The 20,602-nt window shown below is 40.1% G+C and overlaps 1 protein-coding gene across 2 annotated transcripts; it reads right to left on the reverse strand.

Moving 5' to 3' along the window:
* Positions 1-321: 321 nt before the first annotated feature.
* Positions 322-19,598, reverse strand: TACC3 (transforming acidic coiled-coil containing protein 3). Of its 2 annotated transcripts, XM_082759754.1 has the most exons (16): positions 19,580-19,598; positions 16,015-16,195; positions 15,722-15,867; positions 12,251-13,294; positions 10,981-11,074; positions 10,331-10,523; positions 9,585-9,637; positions 8,594-8,733; positions 8,394-8,505; positions 7,522-7,674; positions 4,250-4,326; positions 4,126-4,169; positions 3,058-3,218; positions 2,141-2,247; positions 1,808-1,928; positions 322-508 (listed from the first exon to the last, which is right to left on the reverse strand). In XM_082759754.1, exons 2-16 carry the CDS (start codon positions 16,192-16,194, stop codon positions 440-442), a joined length of 2,694 nt encoding a protein of 897 aa, XP_082615880.1. In that variant the 5' UTR covers position 16,195; positions 19,580-19,598; the 3' UTR covers positions 322-439. The 2 variants fall into 2 exon arrangements, with proteins under 2 accessions (XP_082615880.1, XP_082615881.1); XM_082759755.1 differs by lacking the exons at positions 15,722-15,867; positions 16,015-16,195; positions 19,580-19,598 and adding an exon at positions 14,035-14,290.
* Between the last annotated feature and the right edge of the window lie 1,004 nt (positions 19,599-20,602).

The following is a 20,602-nucleotide window of genomic DNA, read 5'->3' on the forward strand; positions in this document are numbered from 1 at the left end:
AAGTCACCATTGACAGGATGTGACACCTAATCTGCTTAAAACTACAGTCCTCTAACTTTGTAAAGTTTTGACTGAAATGACACAGCAGGAAGTGAAAGACAGACATGGCCTTAATGCTGACCTTCATCAGCAGCCAGGTCATCACAGAATCTTGGTGTTCTCACACAGGGAAGAGACTGAGGGTAAGACAATTAGAAGTTTTTCCTTCCACTGACATATGTGAAAGTAGGCAATATATTGATACATACCAGAAGAGAAAATTGAACTTCAGTATTTATAAACATATCGGTAAACTGACATTTCCAACAAGAGATAATAATATACAAGAGGAGTGCAAATGTGAAGTTTTATTTTTTCCCCCAATACATAATTAAAAGACTGAATGAACACACGGGACAGGAAGTCAGAAAAACTAGAAATATTTACAAGAACAATTAAGCTATGCATTTTTTTCCATCTTCAAAATCAAGTCATCACAGATTTTTGTTAGTTCATCATTTTCTTTAGCCTGTTAAAGAAAAAAAGAAGAGTTACAGGTACATGTAAGGTATACTACAGGTAGCAAGCTGAGTCACAATAAGCCACATTTCCCAACATGGAATAGAAAGTCCATTTATATGCTAGTGACTTACAGAAATTTACTCAAAAGGGACAGTCTACTTTGTAGATCTCATGTAGATCCCCTTAAGAGCCCCAGGAAGTGAAGCAGAATTAACTACAATTTCTCTCTACTTCAACAGATTTCCATAGATCAATTTGTTTCTAAAAATTTTGGTAAACTTAGACTTTTCAGACTCAAGGTCATTTTGTTAGGTATACTGAAATTCAAGATGATAGCAATGGTTTGGATTTTAAACTTCACAAGACAGACATCTCCATGGGATGATGCTTCAGTACTTTTACCAACATGTGGTAGTAGTTTCCAGCTTGTGTTAATTGCTTGAGTGGTTAAACCATTTTAATAAGAGTTCCTAACATAAAATAAAAGAAAAATCAAATCTTAAACAGGAAAAAAAATAGTTCTCTGCTAAATGACTCATCTCATCTTTCTAGTTATAGGCCTACTGTTTACTTATTTATTCAAACCTTAGCCATAACCGTGAAGACATAAATACAGGATATTTTTTCTTAACAGCAGGAATGAATCAGAATTATCTGTTTTTGAGTCTTCAGTGTTGGCAGAAGTACAACCACGATGCAGTAGAACTAAGAGCATGCACTTCCAGCAATATATGTTTCAACCCTCAAATATTTCTATTTATTTGTTCTAACAAAGGAGACTGATGTGGCTTTACAAAGCATTTCAAGACTTCATCCATGAAGTGTATTTGATCGCAGTGTTTCATAAAGATTAAGGGCCTGAACAATATTGAAAGAGTTCAGCCAATACAAAACAGCTTGACTAGTGCTAATGGCTTACAAATCATGTGTCTACAAACAAGCTGAATCAGACAGTTATTCAAGATCATTTCCAGATTCTGCTCTTGGATGTGTTTAAGTTTCAAAACACTAACTCCTTCAGTAGTTTAGAGAGCATCCTGAGACAGCAGCCTCGATTGGTCATTTCTGTGACCCATCTATGGGAACAAGCCCTTTTGCTCCAAAAAAAAAAAAAATCTATATACAGATAAGGCACACATCAATTATGTCAAGACTCAATTTCAGTACTTATTTCCCAACACCTACCTGGACAGCAGTCACCTAAAACAGCAGTTATTAGGACTATTTCTAGTAGTGGTGCAAGGTATTTCTTCAGCTTGTCTAAGGCAATAGATTAAAAAGACTCAATCACAGCATTTTGACTAACCTTTTGTTCAAGGCTCCTCTCTAAAGACTGGATCCTCATTTGTTCTTTGCGGAGGCTGGCTTGGAGTGCTGCAGTCTCCGATTTAGCTTTGCTTCGTACTTGGGCAATTTCCTCATTTGCTCTGGAATTGAAGCAAAATGGATGTTTCTATCACATTCAAACAGCACAGTATGACTGTTCATAGAATCACACTAGATTCTCATTCTTTGAAGATCAACCCCCCAAAATCAATACTTTAAGCCAGGTTTTGGCATAAGCAAACCCCATTTAACAGCAACTGGGGAAAACTGCATATTTCACTCTTAGTACTTGGCTTCTTGGCATGGTACTTACTGATGCAGCTTTTCTTCAGCATGTGCCTTTAGTGCCTGATATCTCTGTTCCTCTCTCTTAATTCTAGCCAGGTATTCTTCAGCATATTTTTTCAAAGCCTCTTCATTCTGCCACAGGAAGAAGTTTAGTTGGCTTTTTATGTACTAGTTGGTAAAATGGAAAGACTTTGCACAAGTCAGCAACTTAACTACACCAAAGTGACAGTATTTACCAATCAGAGTAAGAGGAAAAAATTGCCAAGTAACATAAGCTATGAAACAAGTGCCAAGTCTCCCTACTAATTCCAACTCCTGACTTCAGCAACTCACTGTCTCCAGGTGATGCTTTAACTCTGTGCTAAGGAAAGGGCTTTGGAAAGCAGGGCAGAGGGATGGAAAGAATGCAAGATGAAGTCCTGCATAGGTTTCTGCTGAATAAGTCTAAGCATTTTGTATAAGAAACCATAGCTTATGATCATCATTAACTTCATTCTTCTAGTCTGAGTATGTTTGACTTCACCAGTTTAAGCTAGAGAACATTCAGTAAAGTATATCATTTTGACTTGTAATAGAAAATCCTCTTCAGTACCCATTCAATGCTACATAGGGGAAAACAAGCTGTCCTTATGCAACAAGTTGCTACAATAGATTTGTTCCTCATAATTAACAGAAAAACCAATATGCATACAATAAGAAACAGCTCATTTTTGTTTGAAAAGCCTTTGGCTTCTAACAGAAAGATCATTATCATACTTTAAGCCAGCCACTAAATATAATAGAACATTTTTAAATCTTTAAAGCAGACAACTTGTTTTACAGGCTGTGCCTCTACTAGCTAATTAATGGCTGCTCTAGAAATGCATAACTTATGATCTTCTCTAATAGGAAAGGAAGTCTTATTTATCTTGGAAGAATATTATTTGCATTATAGCATCTTACTTTATGGTAACCCTCCAGCACTTCTTTCTGTTTTTCAAATCTCTTAAAGAGTTCAGAAAAAGATTTCTCCATAGAATTCAGATCTGAAATAACTTGTTGCTTCTCTTCCATCATCCTCTGCATTTCTTTCTTTGAAAGCTCCTTTTGCTTCTGAGCATCCTCTAAAGAAATCGGAGGTAACAGGGTTACATTAATGATTGTTATTGAATTAGTATAAAGCTAGATCTATAATATGGACAAGTAACCCACCAGATAACACTGAAAAGATGTTTTCATAGCATAATGTCTCCTCCAAAAAGGAGGCTGTATCTTTACTTTTAGTAAAGTAGTAGTATTCTCTTAGTTTGCTACATATTCTCTTGTACTAACCCCAAGGCTATTAAAGATTGTGATTATCACAATAGTTGAATAACTGGAGAAGACTGGGATAACAAGACAAACTAGCCTGGCAAACCTTTCCAGGACAACTTTTCGCTAGCACGCCTGAGCTACATTTCCCATAGGCTTACTTTTAAAAAAAGCATACATACAAAAGACACAGCATACTCTTCAGTTTCCTGAAAAGGAACTACATTTAAGCAAGGCACAGATTTGGCTAATTCACTTCTCAGCTAGGACAATGTACCTATGTAACAAGAACTTCACTTAATGTGCTTCAAAAGTTAGGAAGACAAACTTGATGGAAGCAGAGGGCAGATCAGTCCAGCAAGATCTCCTACTGACATCCCATTGCTTAATTAAGGCCAGATAATGAACCGTTAAGCAAGCTGCAGACATCTGGATCTGCCAGTTTTAATAAACTGGTAGTTCACAGTCCACTGGAGTGTCAGAGGATGTTAGATGTGCTCATGCTTGCCTCCCAATGTCATTATTATCTACTAAATCAACACACAGCCATGTCTATATGAATATTCATTGAAATGTTACCCTCTAAGTACCTTGTCTGAAACCTTATTCACCCTCAAAGCACTTGAAACATTAATGACATCAGAAGTGAAACAGTTCAGTTGGCAACCTTAGGCTAAGCACAGCCCCCAGAATAATTTCAAATGCAAATTCAGAACTTACCCATCATTTGGGTTATTGTACCTTCAAACTCAGCAACTATTTTTCTATAAAAAGAAAAGAAAGTTAGACTATAAGATGGAAGAAGCAGCTGCAGTAAATAAGCTGGCATAGAAGAGATACTTACCCCATTTCCTTATATTCCATATGAAGCTTTTCATACTTCTTTTTCCATTCGAGAGTCTCCAACTGTTTCTCTTCAACCTTTCAGGGAAAAGTAAACATGTCTCTTTCACATGAAGTGATACAAGATTTGATACTAGGAATGGTCCAAAGGGTAGCTTAGTTATACTTAATTTTCCCCATTTCAAACTCTAACTGCCTAACAGGTTCAAAGTGAAACATTTCTTTACAAATTTGAGTCAAGTAAGATGTACGTGAAAACTAGAACTCAAACTGCACAATTCCCAGCGTTACCAAATTCTCTCAGCTGGCAAGTCCACCACTTGCTTGCTCTTATCCATCCTACACATTGCTCATTGGCCAGTAATGCTCTCAGGTGACATATATTCCCTTTTTATTTACAAATCATAAAGTCAGTCACGCATCTACTGATCATAACACAAGACAGACAGTAAATACTGAAAGACTAAGCTGGTCAAGATTAATTTGCTGTTTGGAGTCATCTTTATTCAATACTCAACTCACTCCCTAACATGTTTCCAAATTTAAGACACCTCAGTCATCTTAAAAATAAATGTAACTATTTCACATCAGTTTAATTAAAGCAGAGCTCACAGTAACAGCAAAGAGTGCTTTTACTGCTTAATACTAAATAGTTTGTGCAAACCCCAGGAATTCAGTTTTGTCCTGGAATTTCTATTACTAGCCATAATGTTGATAAGTTGACTGCACAGTGTGGGAGGCCTTGAACATCGAACAAGGCCCAAAACAGCTGTGAAATTTGAACAGAAAAAGGTAAGTGCACTTAATTATTGCTGTCTTCCTCTCAAAGTTGCATGGTACATTGCAGTACACTGTTTTTTGTTTGTTTTTTGTTTTTTTTTTTAAGCAGTTTTAAGAGTAAATGCATTTTAAGTGTACTGTAGTATTTCAGATGGCAGGAAGCAAGTCATGAGTGAAAAAGAATATAAAATAAGGAGAATCTGAACATTTCAACTCAAGAGGTATGCCTGCAGAAGGCATCAATAATAGTTAAGCTAGAAATAAGTGTTAAAACAGCAGAAGCATGTTAAGATAGAAGCTTTCATTAGCAAACTCATCTGAAATGGTTCAGCAGACAAGAAAGCATGCTTTCATGAAACGATACATTTGCTCAGGAGGAAAACACATTTTCCCTCCTTCTCATCTCAGCTTGAGGTGTTTCACAAAAATCGTAAATTCGATCCATCTTGCTTTCAGGTTAATACAGTAAACCCGAGCACTTCTATCCATTTTTAAGAGCCCCAATAGCTGGTATAACAGTCACACCTGCCTTGCTGCAACTATTTCTCCATGTTTAAAATGGTGCTCTAATATCTCACTTCAAAGAATTATGTTCAAGATATTATAAGCTTTGCTCCCTGTTCTTCTAACTTCTTTGTTTCAGATCAGCGCACTAAGAGGTGACCCCTGCCGGAGCCACACATTTCCCATTTCATGTGTTAGACAACATACTGGGTAAAAGTCACTCCCAGAAAAGGTAGTATTTTTATACTCTAAAAAAGAAAAGAACTGTAAAGCAGCAATAGGCTGCAGGTCACCTTCACCAAGGGAATTTACTGGTTGCCATATTCACTTGGAATTTAGAATGCTTTTCTTCTGCAGTTAATTTTGAAGTGAAAACTAGCTTTATGGGAACTGGTGCTTCAGTCCTTCTCTTACAATATTCAGTATTCATGAATTCACGTAATCCAAAAGCTATAATAAATTAAGTATCCAGATTCTTTAAAGTGAGTGAATACACTATTCTTTTGGCATCAGGGAGAAGGTGGGGTTTCAAAAGCAATTTCTGTAGTGATTTAGTTACAGAAGATAATGAGGGAAGTGCCTCAGGCATCAATACTTGGTCCAGTCCTATTTACCTTTTTCATTAACAATCTGGATGACTGGGGGTAGAGTGCACCCTCAATGAGTTCACAGATGAGGCAAAAGGGAGTGACCCATTCACCAGAGGGTCATGCTGTCATCTAGAAGGACCTCAACACACTAGAGACATACGAAGTCCTGCACCTCAGGAGGAACAAATGGCACCAACACATGCTGGGAGGCACCCAACTAGAAGGCAGCTTTGCAGAAAAGGATCTAGGAATCCTGGTGGACACCAATTTGAAAACGAACCAGCAACACGCCCTTGCTCTTAAGAAGGCTAACTATTCTTGGATGCATCAGGCAAAGTATCAGCAGCAGGGAAAAAGGCAATCCTTCCTCTCGCAATCCTTCTCTAACTCGGCACTGGTGAGGCTGCACCTGGAGTGCTGGGTCTAGTTCTGGGTCCCCCAGCACTGAAAAGAGTCCAGAGGTCCACCAAAATAGTGAAAGGCCTGGAGCACCTATCCTACGAGGAGAGCTGAGACTGTTCAGCATGGAAAAAGAAGGAGCTCAGGGGGATTTCATCCATGTCTGTATATACCTGAAGGAAAGATGCAAAGAAGATGAAGCCAAGCTCTTTTCAGCAGTGCCCAGTGACAGGACAAGAAGCAACAGGCAAGAACTAGAACACAAAAGGTTCCTCCCGAACATCAGGAAACATTATTTTTACCATGCAGGTTGCCTGGAGAGGTTGTGGAGCTCCCCTCCTTGGAGGGCTTCAAAAGCCACCTGGACATAGTCCTGGGCCACCTGCTCTGGGTGGCCATGCCTTAGCAGGAGTCAGACCACACAGCCTCCAGAGGGCCCTTCCAACCTCAGCCACTCTGTGAGTCAATGTTTAAAATCCCATTGACTCTTTCTGCCCCTCCCAACTAATGTTAGTCCAGAGGGAGCTCTGGATCTCCCCAGCACTTATTTTAGTTGCTGGACATACTGACATGCCTCCCTATTCCACAAAAAAAAAAAAGTTATCACCACACTGAATTGATATTACAGATTTATCTTGCTTTACTGGAATAGTTATATAAAACGCAGCCCCTCCTTCCCACTGGTAAGAATAGGTATTTCCTGGGTAGTTTAAAAAAAAATTTTGATAACTGTTATCAAGCCCCAAATCTGATCAAGAATGCTTTTTAATATGCATCGGTTCTAAGGCAGAACCCAACTAAAAGTGAAGTTTCACATATTTCCTTAGATATCAGCTCTTCAGAGTTCTACACCTATTGTTCCTATCAAGAACACAACAAACTTTTGGAGATGAGATGTTTATGTCTAGTATGACTGACAGAATTGCCAAGCATGGAACTCTACAACACAATCTAAACAAAAACAATTTTCAAGGCTATGCAGAGTCATGTGTCACCATACCTCTCTTTTAACCAGTTCAACAGCTGCATCCATGTCTTTTTGGCTATATTTTAGTACATCTATAATAGCATCCACCGCAGCATCTGTGGAAGCAGCAGAATGGAGTGGAGAAATGTCACTAGTGAAGGAGTCTGGGATTAAGGAATCTGTGTCCTGTGAGGAAGTAAAAGTTGAGTTAAGTGATTCTGACTTTTTTATGCAATCATTAACTGTTGATAGATTATTCAGTGTAAATGAATATATCCCAATAAGAAGCCCCCCTAAATACCTCCATAACTTAATTACCATGGCTTTCTTATCTTGTAGGTATTTTATAAAGCTACATTGTTATCTGAGGTGTAACAGAGTGCTATCCTCCAATTATCTGCTGTGTTTCTGATGGTTATGACACCATACTATTCCCTATGAATAAACAGAACACCTTTTCAGGATGAGTTACTGTGTGCAGATCTGTTCATATAAGGGTGTTCATTGCTCTGAAGCTTACACTGTATGGCATCAAGTTTAATCAAAAAGTGCTTTTCATCTCAGCACTGCAATTAAAATAGAAGTTTGTCTTATTTTTGTGGCTTCAGCTGTATGAAAAAAGATTGCTTGATTAAAGCAGTTTTTAAAAACAGTTCAAATTCTCCTAGACCATGTGCAATGCCATCAGTTTCCCCAAAAAAAGATTTGTAATACAAGAAAATTAAGTCCATCCAAAAGTTCAGCTTTGATATGAGTAGTTAACCAACCTTTCTAGGACAACAATTAAAATAAGCCTCAAATATTCTGCAATCTTTAAAAGCTGTGTAAGTCTTAACTCCAGATTCTGGCTGATCGCTTCCCCAAAATAAAGACATGAAACCCAGTATCACTCCAGACATCCTTACAGAAGTTGTAAATGTTCCTAGAAGATCTAGTCCTTTTGGTTTCTCTTCATTTTGAAGACTCACTGCAGGCTTTTCAGCTTCCTCAAGCAGTTTGCTTAGATCAGAAACAGGGCTAAAAACAAACAAACACAACATAATATTCCAGCGCTGCCTTTCCTTATACCACCACATACTACAGTCTGGATTAAATCAATACCTACCCATACCGTGGTGGAGCAGTTGCAGTCATGATACTTGTACTTGTCTCAATAGTGCCAAAAATTGGTTTTCTTGGACTGTCTCTCAGCAGAGGGTCAAACTTCAAATACAGAGATTGTTTCCTCAAAGCAGACTCTTTGAACTGAGGGGAAGAGGCATAAACTGGTAGATTTGCTGCTTCATAGAATAACACACACGCAAACCCCCACACAAATAACCCTCTGGAGAGAGGGTGAGCCTATTCTTCTGTGGCCAGAGTATTGTTCTCAGGAGAAAAATACATAAGCTTGTGGGCACCGAGTTCTGAAGTCCTTATGTAACATCAAGTGAACAGTCCTCTGCTCACAGATAGAGCCAAAAGGACAAACTTTTACTAACTATTCAAAACCAGCAAAGACACTGAAAGATGGTACTGTAAACTGAATGCATAGTCTTGTCTTTTGTTTTTACTCACATAAAAATAAGGACAAACACAGTATGACTAAAAACCAAGTTTAATTTCAGTATATTCACTCTATACTCAAAGCCACTCCCACTCCAGCCCAAAGCGGGAGAAAAAAACAACTGAGCTGAACTGATTGAAACATGACATAGCCAATTCAGAGTCAGATTTCCTGAAACATTTCCTGAAACAGCCCATGAAACGGAAGGGCTTAAAAAAATCTTTTCAAAACAATGATCCTGCACTTTCAAAGCATGCTGTTCTTGCCATTTTGGCAGAGAGGGGAAATGTCATCCATCCGAACTTCACCACTGTAAGAAAACTGGCAAACTCTCCAAACTGGAAGCATAGGACACCTGATTCTTTGCAGAATTGTTTATAACTATATTCCCTCCTCCTCACCATGCCTTATTGACACATTCCTATGAAATAAACCTGTATTTCTGTAAGCAAGTTCAAAGTCAAGTTACTTCACAAAAACATTTAAGGCTTCATGGCTTCCTTTTCACCCAGCCAGGGAGGCAAACAAAGCATTTCAATACAATACTTACTGATGAAGTTCCAAACTGCTCCAGATAGTCTATTTCATTGCCCATTCCTAGAACTGGAAAAGAAGTGATATATGATATGATAATATTGCATCTTCATTGCTATCTCACAGTGAAGCATCTACAGCTATGCTGGTGTATACAGTCAATAAGTTTGTGTTCCTATCTCATGAGCTCATTTTCCATCTACTAAAAGATATTGCACTTTTTATCTCAAAAAGAAATAAAATGAAAATCAGGCAAAGAGCTCTAAAATGTATGAATGACCATCCATATAGCAATAAGCAGCGACTATTCAAGCAGTGCTGGGGGCTTGCAGTTACCCTCAAGACTCACAATTACAGGTAGTTGTATAGCTCCAGTGTTCTCCCTTTAGAAACCCCTTAATACCAGAAGTGATTTTAAGGGCAGAGGTTTTCTTCTTAAAAAAAGAAAAGCTGCCACTGAAGCCCCAAATAAATTATTTCTACACAAGCCCAAGTTTCATCTTCACAAGCAGCTGATGGCTGATAGCCAGCTATTTCAATTTAGCTTAACCTATTAATACAGAAAAAGTTAGAAGTAAGCTCAGGTACATTTCCCACCCTGCTAGTTATTGTGTTGGGCTTTTTTTCCCCCCAACAATCCTTCCAGAAGAAGGAAATGGAAGATAATAAAAGCTAAAATCAGTACTAAAACTGAAAAGAAATACATGCACAGAAGTTACTATAACAATATCTTTCCATTTTACTGTGAAGGAGTATCCTTACCTTCTGCTGATGGTCTGAAGAACTCTTCAGCTTCAGTGCTTGCTGTCTGCTCATCTGCTGTTATTTCAGTTTTGTGTGAGCTAGGTTTAGTTTCTTCTGCAGGCGTTGACCTTTTCCCACTGTCAGCAGAAACTAAATTATCGTGAGATGGGGTATTAGCTGGAGACACTTTAGATGGGTTTATTTGCTTCTCCTGAAAAGAAAAAAACAATCCTTTTTATTGTTTAAAACAACAATTTAAATGCAATATGAAAGTCACTAATAATCAAATTGGTTTGGCACAAATTAGCTGTGCAACCAGGATAATAAGCCTCAGTAATTCAGACTGGGAAACTAAACAGTACCAACACTAAGTACAGGAGTCACTTTTTAAGAATCCACACCCTTGTGTTTGTCCTCGTACGCAACTGCTGATCAAAAATGATACCACATACCAAGACACCAATTGTCTGTCTCTGATGTTACCTTCAAAAGACAAGTCGACACAGTTTACATTTACTCTAGAACTGCTGAAGCTTCATTAAAAAAAAAAAAAAAAAAAACTATTTCTTGGATAAATTATCAAACATGGGTCTGACAAGGTTAAGTTGCAAAGAACTTTGTTCCAAGGAACAACTTGGTAAAAGCTGGCTATCTTTTCTATACCTTACCATTGCCGGTGCTTCTGGAAGTTCAGCTTCTTGAACTCCTGGCGTTTCTTGCATTCTTGGCTTGTCTTCTACCACATTCTGTTTGCCGATCTCCCTTGGTGGGAAGAGGAGGGAAAAGTCAAAATCCCAGTCACAGACAGTTCTGAATTTTACCTATATGAGATATACTGAAGCACTGAATAAATAAGCTTATTTGAGCGCTTCTACTGCAAAGTACAGGAAGCTTCAAGGAAGATGAGGATGTAAATTCTCCATCTTGCCTGGTCACAACTTAAATGACAAAGCTCTACCTCCACCAGAAGCAGTGCTATGTGGGAAGCAGAAAAATCACAACAGTATTACTTGTTCCTGTTCACTTAACACCCTTCTCATTTCCATTTGAGCAGCCCAACATTTTTAAACTAAAGATAGGCTTTTGTTTAATTAAGAGCAGAATTACAAGCAGGCTGCTCTTTCCACCAAAATAACACTGTGATTCTTGGTGTAAGCCATAGAACTTCATTAGAGAGGTCCAATACTTCAGTTAATGCTGACAGCATAACTTTCCCCTTTGGTAAATAGTAGCTGATTACAGTACACTGGGAGAGCAAACATTTCTGTTAAAATCAGCATCTCCTGGCAGTCTCCTTCAGGTTTGTTCCTGGCTGCCTATTGTAATGCTGACATTTTAATAGTTACACTTCCAAGAAAAGGCAACACATTATCTCCCATTCCCAAGTAGGAGAAGCTTGCTTCATCTGGTGCCAAAAAAACAGAACTTTCATAACCAGCATTTTTATGGGAGATAGCATTCAGATACCAAGAAAATGCAAGGCAGAAACAGCACCTCTGAGTTCAGCCAAGACACTAAGTATAGAACAGAACTGCCTAGTTCTTCCATGTAGTACCTGATATGCAACACTGCCTATTTACCTGTTTACTGAAAGATAATAGTTACCTGATATTTCACACTTCACTTTCATCTTGGAGTAGGTAAAGAGCTACTTGACCAAGGCATTAATGCTCTTCCCATGTAAGTCTGCCCCCTTCCCTTCCTCCAAATTTAAAGATACATTTTGCCAAGAGCTAGCCATGGTTTCTCCAGTGAAATCTTAGCTGCTGCAACATGTTGTGTTAAAGGTTACCATGTGCAATATAAGCCAGCCAGCCTTGGAGGAAGAAAGTCAAGGAGGTGTAGGAGTCTAATTATTATTAGATAGATACCATTTAACTACTTTTTCCTCACACGAGTTCAAGGCCCTTCTACTTTCAGTTATACAGATTTACTTACGGGCTTCTGGGTTCTTTTTTCTCAAGAATTTCACCAGTAATTGGTCTGTTATCCTGCTCCACTGGAAGAGGCTCCTTTCTTGGTGAGGTGTGATCCAGCTCCTCCTGCAGGTCAGCTTTCTGAGAGCTAGGTTCAGAGCACTTGGGTGAGGTGGAAATTTTAGAGCCTCCTCCAAAGGGATTGAAGTTTGGATCATCAAGTTTGTCCCAGTCAAACTTATAAGATGCTTTTGGAACAGGAATTTCATCTTCCACATTACTTTTATTTTGCACTTCAGTATTCTCTGGCTTTGTTTTGGTAGTCGGAATTTTTTTGGAAGGTGGTTTAATACCAGGCCTTTTACCTAGTTTCTTCGGCGGTGGTTTTCTAGCACTGGTATTATCAAAGTCAAATTCCAGTTTTACTGGTCCGGCTTTGGGGACACCAGGCTTTTCTGAGGGTTCCCTTTTAGAGACAGCAGGTTCTTCCAGAGGCTTCAACTCTTCTGCAGAAGCTTTTTCTGCTACTGAAACATTCTGAAGCTTTGATTCCCCAGTTTTAGAAGAATCAGTTACATCAGAGCTACGAGGACCCAGATTGCCAGATTTACCAGCTTGGTTTACTTCTGTGGAAGTTGACTCCTGCACAGAGTCACTGATAGTTTGTTTTGGGGACAGCTTGGGTTTGTTAGACTCCAACTCTGTCAAAACAGATTCTTTTCCAGCAAAAAAAGTATTCTCCTCTTCACTTGGGTGCTCAGTACTTGCTATAGCTGAAGAAGCTGTACTATCCAGTGGAAGAGAATTACTACTTTTTTCAGAAGTTTTCCCAGAGCTGCTAGATACTCTTACAGGAGATTTTTGCAGATTTCCAGGAGAGTTCTGAAGCTGCATTGAACTCTGAAAGGGATTGATGTCATTTAAGTTATCAAAATCAATATTGTAGGAACCTCGGCTCTTCACTGGCATCTCATCATCTGGGAAAGGAGCAGCACTGACTTTCTCTGGCATTTGCGTATTTATCTCTGTATTACTTGCTTCAGCTTCAGTCTTTTGAAGACTCGTGCTGCATTAAAAAAGGTCAAATCACACATGATATAGCCATTTTTTAGATATCTCTTTAAATATGATGTGAAATGCTATTTGCTTAAGTAGCTTTCTTCAGATAATAAAAATTGGTGGTATAATGAGAGCAGCTGATAGCAAAAGAATGCCCTAAAAGCAAAAATCCAGATGCTACCTAAGTAGTCTAAAATCACGAGCTAGCACACACAAACTACATGAAAAAAACAATCTTTGAAGGTACTCAGTATTCTTAAGCCATCAGTTCTACACACAGCTACCTTACACCAGTCACCTCTGATGACCTGTACTCACTACAACTTACAGACATTTCTCTGTCACTAAGCAGTGTGAAATACACGTTGCTTAGGAAGTTATTAACAACAAGGAGTCTGAGGAAAGGCACAACAAGTGGTGCATTTTTGTGTAATTTCATCCATGAGTCATGACCAAGTCACAAGACAGACTAAACTAAATTATGATTCAGGTTCTCCCATTCTAGTCAATGCTCTGTCTGGTCACCAACAGATTTCCCCCCCCTTCCCCCCGGTGCAAGTATCCACCAGGATATCATCTGCAGAGGCCTATATGTCAAAAACAGATCCTACATTTCAGGCACTCTGAACTCAATACAAAACAAGAGCTGAAGAGCAAAGCAGTATACAAGCAAATACTTCTCCAGTAAGTAAAACATAAGACTCTCCAGCAGAAGAAACAGGTTAAAGAATGAGTTTGTGTACTCACTACTGGTTGGTAGTCTACAAGTCATTGCTCTCCACGTTAGTTCCCCAAACTTGACTTAACTTCTGAGGCTTTGCCTCAGACTACAGAGAGTTAAGCCATTACTTCCTGAAACAGGATTTCCTCCCATTGTTTTGTCCCTGCTCAAAGTAGCTATTTCTATGTGCCAATCATATCTGCTGTAGAGCAGGACATGATTAAAAGCCTGTCAATAAAAATACCACTTTGATAAGCCTGAAAGCAAAGGCAGGAGATAGAGTTCAGGAAGTTCTTCTCACCGGGTTGGAGCGCCTCTTCCCTGCTATAGTTCAGCCCCAGACTTGTTCAACTGCTCAGGCCCCTCCCATTCTCCTTCAGTGCTTAACCTAATAAATGCCAGCCCAGAGCAAGACACCTGCTTGAAACTTTGCTTAATTTATTCAGAAACTAGTCAAAAGTGACCTCTTTCAGCAAGACCCACTCCTTTAGCTTGTTTGCTGCAAGCAGATTCTTATATTTTAAATGTAGAAAAGATATGCACAGCCAAAGTGGTATCTTGACACACACTCATCCCCCTAACTAAAGCCAGTTTGGTGCTAGCCTTTTTAACTGAACTGAGCCATGTATGTACCAAATCTTCATTTAAGCAATAAGTTTGAGGCATAAACACAATTAAGTTACTTAAGAATTGAGGTGGTTTGCTCAGATGTACTTTTCTCAACTGAAGATTACATACAAATTAACGGCTGAAGCAAACCTAAATGTTTAATGAACATGTAAGCATTCAATCTTTCTCTCTTCTCCCTGTCCCAAACACAAGAATTGGGATCAAATGAATACTATAGAGTAGCTGAAAACAAAAGGATGTACTTCCTCACAGAAGACAAAAGTTAAGATCTGAGACTTCTTGTCACTGGGCACTGTAGACACCAGATGTTTGCAGAAGTTTAAGAAGGGGCTGAAAAATTCAGTAAGAAAAATATGCATTGAGGCTTGCCTATTTAGATATTTTATCATTATACCATTATAACAACACTTGTAGTAAAGGAGAGGTTACAAAACCCTAAACTGTAACATTGCAGACCTTGTGCTCTTCTCTAGACAGGTGCCACCAGGCTCCTTAAGACCCAGGCTGCTAGACTGTTCTTACTTGGAATTGACATGATATTCCCTGTGTTATTAGATTTCCTTTAATCTTAACACTCACTGGCTCAAGGTGGCAATTCAAGCTAACCCTCCAGAAAACGTATCCTAAGGAGAAAGCCTAAAGAGATAAAGTAGTACCTAACATAAAGATGGAGTTTTAAGGCTTGATTAACTTCAGAATAGTCATAGCCTCGCATGAAAACCTTACCATAGGAAGCAGTTTCACATTCTCTGCCTAAAGTACTTTTCTCTTAAATTATTTATGCTTACTAGTAAATACACTAAGAAATATATCTTATTATAGTCATCTGAAGGAAATCAGTTAGTAAAGGAATTAAAAATGTAGTTCAATATTCAATATTACAAACCACAAGAAGGCTTTCTTAAAAGTAGTAACAGTTATCTTTGAAAGAAGTTTATGTATCAAGTCAGCATTATTTTTTACTGTTTCCATCTCGTTACAAAATATTGTATTACAGTTTAAATATACAGGTTTAAAAAGGGGAAAATTAGCTTGCAGATGTCCCCCATTGCTAATGCTGCTAGCAGTGAATACTCTACTTACTCAATACTGACTGGTGCAGATAAAAGATCATCCTGAAAGGCTTCACTGCAATCATCAAGTGTGAAAGTAGACTCAAGTTTGTCCGTCATGGTAGGACTCAAGATTTTTCGAGTCTGAGGATCTCTTAGAGGAGTTTGAAAGGTTACCTTTAAGAAAGGGACAGGGGTGAGCAGGGGAAAAGAAAAAAAGAACATGAACACCAGAACATCTTCAAGCTCCAAACAGCATACGCGTTCAGTAGCGTAGATCATAGGAGGAAGAAGAACATAACCAATATGAAAGCAAAACTCTACCTTCATAGCTTTTGCCACGCTTTTTGGTGGCAGGTTTTCTTTCTGGGACAGGCGCAGAATGGAAGGTCTTCCTGTAGGTTCCGGTGGTGCGAAGCAAAAACCACAGTCTTCCGCTGTTAGATCATCACTGATGTTTTCTCCATTTTCTCCATTTTCTGCATTTAAAATCTGCAGACTCATTCTAGGATATCAACACATACAACATCACTGCATGAATGAGAGGGTGTGGTCAGCCAGATGCACTTTCAGATAACTGAAGTTGGAAGCCTGACACTGGCTAGCAAAAAAAAAAAAAAGCTTCAAAAGCAGCCTTAAAAGCATTCAAAATCCTGACATGAAAAGGTACCTCGAGACTATGAAAGCATCTAAATGCAGCATTTGTCCAGCCCCTCTGCTTTTGCTAGTGGTCTAGGCAGTTAATTGCTAATATTATGCTTTCCAGTTAACATACTACCCTACTAATTAAGCTGCCCATACTTTAGAAGGAGCTCTATCATTTGCAAGTTTCTTCATTCTCAGCCCCTTAAAACCAGCAGTGACATGCAGTCATGTCTCTTGTAATAGGGCATCCAGCTAAGCAAAATTACAGCTTTTGCAAGGGGCAGATGACAATCATTCCTCTATTTTATTCACATGGTCTCATTTCTACATTGTATATCAGCAAAACACAAATGTGTTTAGTTAGGGTGTGTTTAGGATCAGAGTCCTGAATACAATTATTCAGCTTTTTCCAGCACTGTCTGAACACATGCTGCTTTTGTGAAGCACATATACTTAAGAATCCTTTGTTGTATAGACATTACTAGTATGTAAATCTAAAAAAAAAGTAATAAATAGATATTTATGAAATATTGCTTTTAAGACATGCACAAAGCTTCACTAGACCATACAGGCTTGTCTAATTTTACTAATATTTAAAATGTGAAAGACTTGAAACTAAAATTTCCACAACATCTAAGATCAAAGATGAAAATAAGTTAGAAATACAAAAAGAACACTTCAAGTATCCCAGGCAAGCCAACATGTTCTATGTACTTGAACTCAGTCTACTTCTAATTCCCATTGGAGTCTCCTCTGTTTTTAAACATTAAAGCAACAATGCTCAGTGTTGCTACTGAGCAAACAGAAACAACCAAAAAGGACCAGAGCACAAGAAGCATTTTAAGCAAGATCTAGGCATAACCATTGTCCACCAAGGATAGCTCAGCTATCTGCCAGGCCTCTGACAAAGTGATTTCTTTCATAGGAATTGAAATTAGAAGGCATCAGAAAGCACTTATGCAAGATAACCAGGATCATCAAGCAGAGATGTTGGCTTTCTGCACTGGATAACCATTCCAAGTTATCTCAAAAGCTTGATTTGAACAAACAGCTGACCATCAGCTGCTTTCTTCACCCTCCATCATGCAGTCAACAAAATTAGCAGAGGGAGACTCCAAATGATCATTTTAATTTTCGTAAAGAGGTAACAAGAACACTCACACTGAAAGCTTTGTCACATTTTCAATCTCATTGCCCTTGTATGCAGAGACTTAAATATGGAAATTTGAATATTCATCTCCCCACTCTTACAATAATCCTTATGGGAAAGTCCGTTTCCTACTCTCCAGTAAGCTCAGCTTCTTTGTCTGAGAGACTGACAACAGCAGGGTGTTAATCAGCAAGAGAATGCAAACAACAGATATGGAAGCAATGCCAAGTACGCCTCTATTTGCTATTTCTTCATTCCTTCTTTAGCTTTCACCACACTCATACTTTAGCCCAAGTTATTTTACATAAAATATTTTTACATTAACCTGTAGAACTTGAAATAAAGCACTTCAGTGCAAGCTAAAATTGGGATAGCAATTCTTTAGTTATTTTGTGCAATCAGTTTAGAAACAAAGCCTAAGATGTGATGAAGTTGGCAGCACCTTTAAAACAAGCTCCATAAGCATGGGATGCTCACCTGAAGACTTCAGGCTTGTTATTCAGCTACACATGCACCAGATTCAGATCACTAGAATGGCTAACAAATTGACCCCATATACGTGTGTATTTTTGTCCAGACTTTTAGATATTAAGTCTAGAAGTCAAATTCTGCATTTATTTAAAATATTTAAGTAAAAAAAAAAAAAATGACATTGTTTGAGGTGGTCAGTAGCCAACTCATGCAAGTAGGGGTTGTGAAAGACAAGTTTTCCCCCACTATGGCCACTCAGAGATCCCAAAATGAAACTGCTTCGTGTTTCTGAAGAATATTTATTTATGTACAAGCAGCAGTCTTCCATTCCGAATTTGAGAACATAAGTCTGGTGACAACAAGTGAATCCAATTTATAAATTGAGGGCTTCCTAGCAGCTACCTGTTAGGTACTACCAGTCACAGAGGCACAACACCCAATACACCAGTGTGGTCTCAAATGCCTGCACTGAGCACACAAAGCAAAAGCAATTTTTTCCTACTTATTTATCCTTTTGAAGCCCTCCAGCAGCTAAGATGCAGAGCACTCACCCCAGACAGAGTGACACATTACAACCAACATTCACGCCTGGTATTTTGGGCTGGTTTTCACATGTTAACTGCAGCTCACACATCACTAAGTGACCCAAGGCACGTGCTGCTGTGTTTCCCCACAGAGCTGACAGTTATCTTTTCACAGAATGGTTGAGGTTAGAAGGGACCTCCAGAGATCATTAGTCCTGCTCAAGCAGGATCACATAAAGCATGCTGCACAGGACCACATCCAGGCAGGTTCTGAGCATCTCCAAAGAAGGAGACTCCACAACCTCTCTGGGCAGCCAGTTCCAGTGCTCTGTCATCCAAACCATAAAGAAGCTCTCCCTCATATGGCAATGAAGCCTCCTGTGGTTCAATTTACACCCGTTAACCACCGTTCTATCACTGGCCACCACTGAGAAGAGCTTGGCCCCATCCTCTTCACATGGCCCCCTCAGGTACTTGTAGAGATTGGTGAGATCCCTTCTCAGTACCCTCTTCTCTAGGCTAAACAGGCCCAGCTCACTTGGACTTTCCTCAAAAAGTTTTTCCTTTCTACCACAAACACCTCAGCTCAGAACCAGCGATGACTTTTCCCGTTAACAGCCTCCTTCACAGTCGTGGCCTGCCTCTGACCACAGAGGCCACCCGACTCCCAAACCGTTTGAGGGAGAATTCGCATCAGCCCCAGCCCAGAACAGCCGTGGGGGGCAGCAGCCAGCCCCCTCGTCCTCCCTTCTTTATGGGGGACCAAAAAGCGGCCTCAGCGACCTAGAAAAGCGCATCTCTGTTGACCGAGCCCCCCCAGCTCCCTGGGGACCCCAATCCCACTGAGCCAAACCCGTACCCCCTCACCTCACCCCCACTCCCCAGAGACCCCCCTACATCGCCCCCAAGACCCAAGGACGACCCCAAGCCCTTCCCGAGCCCCCCGCCGCCCCCTGAGCCCTGCCTCTGGGCCCCAACCCCACAGACCCCCTCACAAGACCCCACACACACCCACAAAACCCTCCCAACCCCCCGAAAAAACACAAAGGGGCCCCCAAGCGCCCCCCAAAGCACACCAAGGAACCCCCTCAGCCCTTACCTGCCGGCAGCGACCCGGGCCCGAGCCCCCTCAGCGCGTCCAGCGGGACCCAGCAGGCACCAACCCCCCTCCGCCACAGCCGCCACCACCTCCGCCGCCTCAGGATTTCAAATTTCAACGGCGGCTCCAACCGGCGAATGGGAAGCGGCATTCACAACGCTTTAGCCAATAGGAAAAGAGCGCTGCCAGGTGGGGCGGGGATAGAGGGGCGGCGCGCCAATAGGGCGCCTCGGAAGGGGGTGTTGCCGCGTGAGGCATGCTGGGAATTGTAGTTTTGCGGCGCTCTGTTATGGCTGAATGGCTCAGCCCCGCTTCCCGCTAGGCCAAGCACCTGCTGGCTCTTGGGGGGAGAAAACCCCGTGTTTAGTGCTATTCTGGAGAAATTTGTGGTGTTACTGGCACCCCAAGCTCGGCCCCCACAGGACTGAAGTGTATTTAGGGGGCAAAGACTCGAGTCCGTAAATCCTGTAAATCCTGTGTTAAATAACTCCACTTTTTGGTGTGACATTTTACAAAACCAACATTTTAATAGCCAAAACCCTCTTGCAGCAGAAGGAAGTGAGCTAAGAGGGCTGCTGCAAAGCACTGAAAGCCCATAGAGATATTTATGGACTCAGGCAGGTGCCTGCCTGTGCTCATCAGTCTGTACTACACACACCCTGATGCCCACACAAAGCAAAAAAGGGTAAAAATCACAGGAATAGGCTCTAATATTCTCTCTCAGGAGACTGGAGGAGTCAGGTCTGAGCCTACAGCAGGCTGGGCTGGCTTTTTGAGAGGTCTCTGGAAGTAAAAACCCAGAGCGTCCCCTGAGAGTCACGCCTGTGCTGAGCTCATGAAATGTTTTTTTTTTTTTTTTTCCCCATTAAGATCCTTTAAAATAAATAAAAATTTGCTGATACAGAAAACAATGCAGGATCAGCTCAGAAGTTGGAAAAGTTTTACATTCACGTTTAAATTCTGGTTCTGTTGAGAAATCTGTGTTGATAAATACATCCACATGGACCTTCAGGACTTTTGCAC

This window comes from Aythya marila, assembly GCF_965140915.1.
Source record: "Aythya marila genome assembly, chromosome: 4".
Lineage (NCBI taxonomy): Eukaryota > Metazoa > Chordata > Aves > Anseriformes > Anatidae > Aythya > Aythya marila.

Excerpts from the sequence above, each read along its gene's own strand:
- TACC3 (XM_082759754.1), bottom strand. The coding sequence starts at position 16,194 with ATGAGTCTGCAGATTTTAAATGCAGAAAATGGAGAAAATGGAGAAAAC. Across the intron at positions 9,638-10,330 it reads CTTCAGACCATCAGCAGAAG|TTCTAGGAATGGGCAATGAA; the intron begins GTAAGGATACTC and ends CTTCTTTTCCAG. Across the intron at positions 1,929-2,140 it reads GCTGAAGAAAAGCTGCATCA|AGCAAATGAGGAAATTGCCC; the intron begins GTAAGTACCATG and ends CTTCAATTCCAG.